At 37.0% G+C, this 9,186-nt stretch overlaps 1 protein-coding gene across 1 annotated transcript in view; it reads left to right on the top strand.

Moving 5' to 3' along the window:
• The window catches only part of ASCC3 (activating signal cointegrator 1 complex subunit 3), a 232,059-nt gene extending 225,547 nt beyond the window's left edge, over nt 1-6,512 (top strand). The window contains exons 40-42 of the mRNA XM_004673727.2: nt 515-724; nt 2,615-2,790; nt 2,885-6,512. Of these exons, the coding sequence (XP_004673784.1) occupies nt 515-724; nt 2,615-2,790; nt 2,885-3,032 (534 nt within the window). The 3' untranslated portion in view covers nt 3,033-6,512. The remainder of the gene's footprint in view (nt 1-514; nt 725-2,614; nt 2,791-2,884) is intronic.
• The last annotated feature ends 2,674 nt before the right edge of the window (nt 6,513-9,186 follow it).

The raw sequence follows: 9,186 nt of genomic DNA, 5'->3' as shown, positions 1-9,186 counted from the left end.
GTTGCCTTTTTATTCCCCAAGTAATACCTGTCACCTGAGGAGTCATATAAATATTAGAATAGAGGCTTTAGTTCAACAACAAATGTTTTTAATATTTATTAGTGTAGTTAATACCCATTCAATATCTAGGAAAGACTTACACTAAAGTGGTCACACATTAACAAATATATTAATTCTTTTTGGGTTGCACGTCAAAGGATTTGTATAACAGAGATTAAAAGAATATTCTTTTGACACATACATAAATGAAGAGAAGAAAAACAGGGGAAGTCTGTGAACAACTATGGTGTGGACATCCCAGTATTAATATCATAATTTAGTTTTGTAAAGTGCTACCGTTGGGGGAAGCTGGGGAAATGGTGCACAAGATTTCTGTGTAGTTTCCCTTACAGTTGCATTGAATCAGAATTAGTTTCAAATCAGAGGTTGACTGTTTTAAAAGACCACTGCCTCTTATTTGATCACTGCATTTCACAGTAGCCATTCCTTTACTGTCTTTTCTTATTTTGTTCAGGCATGGAATTTCATATCTCACTTGCCTGTGATAGATATTGGCTTAAGTGTTAAAGGCTGGTGGGATGACTCGGTTGAAGGACATAACGAACTCTCTATCACAACTGTGACTTCAGACAAACGAAATGACAACAGATGGATCAAATTGCATGCTGATCAAGAGTATGTGCTTCAAGTCGGCTTGCAGAGAGTCCACACTGGGTTCCAAAAGGTATAATGTTTGGTTTCCATTCTCAAATGCTTCACACCAGATGCCAGCGTGCACCACCACACATAACTTTCATATTACTAATGTGTCCGTGTCATTCATGAATCCTGCTTTCTCAACTGGCCTTAAGCAGCAAGAGTCAGTCTTCTGAAATTAGTCATTTCTCCTCATGTGCCATATTTCAACCCTAGAATATCCACCTTATATAATAATGAGCTGCCTAGAGTTCTGTACCCAAGTATGGTCTGTAGACTCAGTCCAGCAGAATTTCCTGGGATGCCTGCAAGAGTGCAGATTTCCTTGGTCTTTCACAGAGTGACAGTATCAGAATCTCAGGGTGGGACCTCAAAATTTGTGCCTTTATAAAGCACTGAGTTTTTAAAGGTATTAAAGTTTGAGGTGCATTGTCCAGAGGTACCTTGGGTTCAGGAGCACATTGGGGCAGGTGTAGTTGAGAAGAAAGCTCCTTCACTTAGCTCTGTGCATTTGAATAAGACTTTTCTACACCTCCATTGCCTGTTCTGCCTGCATCCTTTAGGGAACTTCTTTTTAATGCATATGAGAGAGCTTTGGCAATGTTCATAGAAGTAAAAAATTTACAGTATTTTTATTTTAAATGATTGTGCTCGTTTCTGTTGCCAGTTACACCAAAATTAATTACTTAGCCTTCTAAAGATATTGGTGCCCACGATGTAGGCAGATAGGTTTTAGTGCCATAGTGATTGAGTAAGAGTCTTCTCTTTAGCCCAAGGGAGTCAAGAGCTTGCCCAGATCTGGGGTAACACATCAGGATTGAGTTGTAGTGGTAGCCCCTCTGTTTTCACATGCAAAATAGTCGTTAACTTTCTGATGTCAGGCTGTCTTGTCAGAGCTGTGTCTTCAAGTCCCACCTCATTCTAATAAGCATTAGCATTTTGTAGATTTTATTGTGGACATTTTTAGATGGCTTCATATCTGTTGACTTATAAAAAAATGATAATCATACAGGTAAAGTTGGGGGGGGAGACTTTTACCTTATTATTGCTACTTAAGCATTAGATTTAGCATACTAGAAAAGCTCTAAATTGTGTTTCTAAATGCTATAAAAATACATTAATCCCTGACCTCTCTGTTAAAATACCTTAAGTGAAATATCTCTCAAAAGAATACTGAATGGAATCTGATTAAGATCATGTCATTATTGGTACGTGTCATTATAAATACATTTTATGCAAAAAAGTCATTGTCTTAAAGAATCACTGGAATAATCTTGTATTTTGTAAAATGAATCTAAAATAAAGACTTCAAGTGCTGTCATTATCATGATATCTAATCTTGGATTGTGGTGATTAATGTCTTTTATAAATTGCTTGCCTCACAATTTCCTGTGCCTCAGAAAAGGACTTTTTAATATTACCACATTAGAATACATGCGAGTTTTGTTCTTGGATAAAGAGAAGGTGTTTATATGATATAGTACTTACTCTCTTGAGGTACAGATTCTACTTTTGATGCCATTTTTCCCCCATTTCTTGTCAACAATGCTTTGGAATAGTTGCTTAGCATGGTTTATCTCGTGTATTCACCTGCAAATGGAATGTCAGTATCATTCATCAAATTGAAGTGAGGATTTGATGTCAAGATTTGGGTCTTTCCATTCTAACTCTACCAAATATTCTGGCAGTTTTAACCACAACGTAGTATTTGTAATGTGCTTTGTAGACCTTGAGAAAAGGTAGGTGAGAGAATATCAAAGATGTCAAACTAGAAAATGAAAAACATCCCAGTTAGCAGTACATGAAAGATATCACCTTCAAATAAGATACAATCTTCTAGCTGCAACCAAGTGAATATAGAAAATCTTGACACTTACAATGTGATACATCATGTTGTCTTTTTTTTTCTGGCTTGCAGGGAAAGCAAGACAGCCATGCAGTTGCCCCTCGATTTCCCAAGTTGAAAGATGAAGGATGGTTTTTGATACTAGGAGAAGTGGATAAGAGAGAACTTATTGCTTTGAAAAGAGTAGGATATGTTCGAAATCATCATGTTGTTTCCATTTCTTTTTATACCCCTGAAGCACCTGGGAGGTAAGCAGAACCTTACCACCAAAGTTCTGGATAATTTTATTATGACTGTGACAAAAAAGTATTTTTACATTTCTGCTCTAATTTCACATTTTAGGTATATTTACACACTGTACTTCATGAGTGACTGCTATCTTGGCATGGACCAGCAATATGACATCCATCTCAACGTCACCCCAGCAAGCGTTTCTGCACAGGTCAATGAGGAAGTCTCTGATGCCCTGACTGACCTAAAACTGAAGTAAACAGACCCAGATAAGCCACTTGAAATAAGTGGTAAAGAAGTGAGGTTGTTCAGTCTTCTAGACCACGTCATTACTTGTTGGTGCTTGCCTCGGTAAAAATCTACTTCTAACCTCAAACTACTCAGAAGATTGATTACACCAACACAAGTTCTCTGCAGAGGCCTTTTAACAAATGTTGACTTTAAAATGTCTTCAAGAATTTCTTGATAATGAGTAAGCATATAGGAGAGTCACCAAATTTGTGTAATTCAAGATGATATATAGAAATTATCAGTCAAATTCCACATCTCACGATGTTCTGTTTACAAGAGTACTGTTTTTGTTTTGTGTTTTAAGGAAAGCTACACTAAGTGCTGACAGTGTTAGGATTTGTGTAGCAGATTTCTAACCCTGCAGCATAACAGACAGACACAAGATAAGATGGAAGGTGCCATATGTCTTGTTAGCATATTTATACTTTGACCACAGATCAAAGTATATCATATAGAAGAATATCTTGCAGTTATAATAAATGAAATGAAATCACATTATGGAGCCCAATGATGACAAAAAAATAACAGAATATACTGATCTTAGACAATGTAGATATTGTAACTGGTGGAAATAAAGTACTTAGAGTGCCTCTTCCAAGATAAGCTGACTCAGTTATTTCCCTGCTTCCGTTTCATTATATACCATCTTCCTCTTTTATTGTTTCTTCTACTCCCTCCAACTATTTATACATAAAGAGAGAAACACTGCTTTGTGTGGTTACAGATACAGCCCATATAATATAACACTTTGTGTTTGTGTTCTCAAAACTTGCTTGAGGCAAATACAGAAAATTTTTGACCATTACGGGTAGAATTTTACCTGTGATAAAGGAAATTTCTCTATGTCCAAATAATTTTCATGTTGAAAGTATTTTTTTTTCAAACTAAAAAAGTTATTAGAATTCAAACTAAAAAGTTATCAGTGTCTGTGTCATTCCAGTGCAATGAAATTCTATCTTTGCAAAGGAATGTCAGTTATTCCTGGCCCTGTGGTGAATTATTTTAAAGTACTTTCCAGTATAACTATCACAAGTATTACAATTTAAAAGTTTCTATGAAACTGCTGCATATTGCGTGTGTGTACATGCTTTCCCTTGCTGAAAAATAAGGAAAAAGAAAAAGTAGGATGAGGAGAAGTAGGCACTCACTTCTGAAGAATGAATGTGAACTGTCTGAAGGACATCATCTTAGAAGCTTACTTCATATAGTTTGCTCCACTTTTCCTTTGGTTGTTTAATCCTAATTGAAATTCACACCTTAACCAGCATTTTAGTGAAGTTCAAAGAAAATGAAGATTATAGACAAATGATCATCAGTTCATACAGGAGCCTGAGGAGAAACAGTCATTTTGTTCATGTTTCCAGCCTCATATCTTTTCATTAGAGACCAGGCAGGCACGGAGAGGTGTAAGAGCTTCTTCACTGGATACAGGACACAGAGGCAGTAGGGAGAGTTGTTATATTCACCACGTCAAGGGAAAATAATATGACTAATTAAAATTAAAAGTGATTAGTCCCAAATAAGCTGCAGAGGATCCTGATAAGGCAAGGTGCACTTTGATGGAAAAGTTAATCTTACTCCAATGAGTAACCAATGCTATTTGCCTACGACTTTGCCCTCACCTATTAACTAGCATGTTATTGTTAAGAGTGCATTATAACAGGACACATGCCAACAAAATCACATTAATACTATTTTCAGAGCTGTAGATCATTAACTTCCCAATTAATGCCAAGAACTTCACCAATATTTCAACTTATTGTAAATCCTAATGAAAAAGAACTTCTTTATCGTCCTAAAATTTTTGAAGGGAATTTCTTTTTCTTGGGGGGAGAAGTTTTGATAAAAGATTTCCTTGGGCTAAATTAAAGTGTTCTCAACTGGAATGCTCCCAACATCTCAGATCACACACTTCCAGACTGGCTGCTCTGTGATACAACTCTGATTTCATGCTGTGTCATTTCTTATCCATCTGAATATTATCAGCTCCCAGTATTTAAGTTCCAGGTATTTGTTCTAGGTACTACATTGAGTGCTCTGACAGCCATATGAATCAAAGACATCCTGCTCTCAAGACTAGTTATGAAAAGGCGATGCACATAATAAAGAAATGACATGTACTAGTAGGAGCACTGAGAAATGCTATGAGAGTTCAGCTATAAGATATTAGAAAAATCAGGAAGGGACAGTTTGGCTGAGTTTTGAATATGGTTAGAATTACAAGCATTCCATGTATAACAGCATGGCTCTGAGAGCGCCTACCTGAATGCCAAGGTGTCTGAATTTCCAGAGACATGACAGGGGTAACAAGCCAGAAGAATGGAAAGTATATGAGTGACTTTGGACTAGATGAGGACTGCAGATTTTATGTACATATGTGGGATTCCTTGGCAGGTCAGCACAAAAGGTCCTGGGACTAGAACATAGAACCAAGGGAGAGAGGAAGCAGCCGGGAGCCAGGGAGGGCACGCATCCATGCCTGCAGTGGGTAATGGGTAGTAAGTATCAACAAGGAGGAGTCAAGAAGTCATCAAAAGCCCTTGTGGCTAATGGGGCATTAATGATGGTTATGTTCTCAGTAAAATAAGGAAGAGAAAGTTTAAATTGCAGGAGGATCTTGAGTGGCCATGAGAAAAGAGAAGTCTTGAACTATGCAGACTTCTTTCACTAAAGGTGTAATTTAATGGTGTGTATGGTGATAGTATTAAACACTACTTGAAAAGAATCACAAAGCCTCTGTCTCCTGACCACTTCTTAAAAGTGTGTAGTCAGTCATCCTCCAAATAAAGAATGTCAGTAGCTGCAGTTGAGATTTCAAACAAGCCATTCCAATGATACTACTAAAATGAACTTAATTATGGATTCCAGGAATATGCCTCTTTACCTGTGTTACCTTCAGTGGGTATTATCAGAAAATATGCTTTAATTCCTGTTAAAGTAGATTCGCCAAAGATCTCAAAGGAATGGGTATAGATTAGAAAAACTGAGCTTGCTTTATAGCAAGAGAAGCAGTTTTATTTGGCAGGGGGTGGGGGGGAGCTCTTTTTTTCCAAATGATTTTCTTACTCCTGTGTTGTTGATTATCCCAAATGTATTGGAAGGTTTTGTATCAAATCTGATCAACTCTTCTGTTCCCATTTCCTCGCCTATAAAATAATGGTAACTCCTACCCAGTTTCGTCTCAGAGTAATTGGTTCCATTGGGACAAAAGGGAAATGAACATAATTGTGTATACACAGTGCCTAGTATAGCAAGTGTTTTATCTGTTTTGTCAAATGAGTAACTGCTTAGAAAAACTATAAGAAACCATGAAGAATAAATAAAATGTAAAGTCCAAGGTGATAAATTGTAAATAAACTCATTCAGGGTTGATTTTATCTATCAATGGGGCAGGCAGCTCTGAGCCAGCCCACCATAGCTACCCCCACCAAAAACAATAAAAGCTTTTTGCCCAAAGATTCACTTGTGTCCATTCCTTTCTGCTCCAGTATTTCCACCCATCCAAATGCAGGTGCATGCAAACTTGCAGTTGCAACTCAACACCCAGATGGGTTTGGGAGTTACTTAGGTGGAACTTCTCTAAGGATGCTTCCTGGTGATGTGTTCTAATGGATAATTGTGGGCACACAAAGGACACAGCCAGTGCAAGAGATTCCTGGCTGTCTACTTCCACCCCTTTGGCTTCGAAGATAAACAACAGTTTTGCCAAGAACTTTTTTGACATCCAGATCAGCAAAAGAGACCATCAGAAATAGAGCAATATTTGAGAGGAAGAGCATAGATGAACTTTGCATGTTCACCAATTGTTTGGAACGTGAGCTATGTTGTACTCAGAGTGAAATGACATTTTTAGCAAGTTCTATAATACCTTGAAAATATTTGTGTACTTCCTTTAATATTTCAAGCAACACCCAACTCTTCCCAATCTCCCTAGGTATCATGTTGCCCTCATGCTTTTACAAGCATTAAAATCAATTTACGTATATTTAGTAAAAACATAAACCCTTTCCTTTTAAAAGCAAATACTTGTATTTTCTTTAAGAAACACCTATTTTTACATCCAACCTCTGAAATCTAACTCTAACCAAAAATAAGGAGGGGGAAAAAAGGCCACTGGCTTCTAATATGGCACTGTTTTTAGCAGAAGCAATGAGAATATTATGGACATCTTAGTAAAACCTCAATCTTATTTTCTGATACTTTAGAGAAATGCATTCCTCTAAAAACACATTACCCTTCAAGTGGCCTTTGGAGAAACTGAAACATTGAAGAAATCCTTGGATTGCAGCAAAGAACATTCTCCATGGACAATTCTAATCAATTATAGAAACATAACTGTACCCAGATCATATAATGTTCCACGGTGATGATCCTGGCTCCTGTCCATCTTATAAAACACTGCGACTCAGAAACATGGGGCCTGCTGCTGTTTGCAGTTCTCCAACCCAGGAAGATTTACTCTCAATTGATCGTTACTTTTCATGCTGAAAATGATTATACATTTTTATCTTCTATTTCACTTTTGTCATTTCGTTATCTTTGCCCACTGTGTTAATTATTTTTGGATGCTTCATTCTATCTTCAAACAATATCTTTGAAACACTCCTGAGGAAGCATTGCATAAATACTGAATGTGTTAAAGACAGAGTCTGAGGTAATTCAGAATGAATTTAGGTAAATTGATTGGAATCAAATTTTATTTAGGAAATCTTCTAGGGACAATTCTGACACATTTAAAGTAACTGTTCACAGAGATGCAATTTGCATGTGCATCCAACCAATTCGTGCATCAGCAATCAGAACCAGAATACATAGTTTTAAGATGCGAGAGAACAGCTAAGAAAGAGAATCAGTAAGATAATACCAATTATAGTAATCAGATACCTAGGAAAATTCTTCCAACATTTTTTAATCAAATCATGTTAACTGTAACAGTGAGATATTAGAATGAAAAAGGAAAATGTGAAGTATGTCAAAGTTGGAGCTACGCATGTGCTTTATAGATTTAGTGGACAGAAAAAATGAGATTGATTCCACACTGGTGAATAGTGAGGGAAAGAAAAGTAGAAACCTGTAATTAAAAATCAAATATCTTGCATTCAGTTTGGCAGTGCTTTCTTGGATGACATCAAAGGCAGAGGCAGCAGCAAAAATATATACAAGTTACCCTTTGTAAAAGCTGAGAACTTGTGCATTAAAGACACAATTAAAAGAGTAAAAAGGCACAGAACAGGAGAAACTATTTGCTAACCATGTATCTAAAAATGACAAATATCCAGGCTCTCCCTGGTGGTGCAGCGGGTTAAAGCACTGCATTAAAAAGCTAAAGCCACTTCCGCATGAGTTCGATTCCCGCCTGCCCCGGAGGTGACCACATGGCGTGGCAGACCTCTCCTGACCCACCCGCTGCTCCCCTCAGCAGTGTACTTGGCCGATCTGCCTGTTCTGTTCCCCACTCTGTCTCTGGTGAAGCCTCTTGCCGCCCCTGAGCCTCTGGCCTGTACCCCAGTTCTGTATGCACAAATAAATCTTTTTTTAAAAAAAATGACAAATATCCTGAGTATTTAGAAGTTTCCTAAAATTCCACAGCTAAAACCAAACAACCTAACACAAAATGACCAAAGATCTTGGATAGTTTTCCAAAGGAGATATATAAATAGGTCATAAGCACATGAAAAATTATTTTAACATTGCTAATTAGAGAAATGCAAATCAAACCCATAACTAGGTTTCTACCTCACACCCACAGGGTTGGAAAAAAAAAAAAAACAGAAAATGACAAGAATTGGCAAGAATATGGAAAACTTGTAATCCTTGTGCACTGTTGTGGGAAAATAATGTGATACAACCACTGTGGGAAAATAGTATTACAGTTCCTAAAAGATTTTAAAATAGAATTACCATCTGATCTAGCAATTCTACTTTCAGGTATATACCTGAAACAATTAAATGCGACTTTATTCATAGTAGCCAAAACAGGAAAGCAACCCAAATGTCTATCAACAGAAAATGGATAAGGAAAATGTGTCATGTGCATAAATGTACCTTTGAAAAGGAAAGAAATTCTGACATATGCTACAACCTAGGTGAACTGTGAGGACATAGTGAAGTAAGACAGTCAC

This window comes from Condylura cristata, unplaced genomic scaffold (assembly GCF_000260355.1).
Source record: "Condylura cristata isolate star-nosed mole 26May11 unplaced genomic scaffold, ConCri1.0 scaffold00001, whole genome shotgun sequence".
NCBI classification, from domain to species: Eukaryota; Metazoa; Chordata; class Mammalia; order Eulipotyphla; family Talpidae; genus Condylura; species Condylura cristata.
The sequence above is the reverse complement of the archived record's forward strand: the minus strand, read 5'-3'. Positions and strand labels throughout refer to the sequence as shown.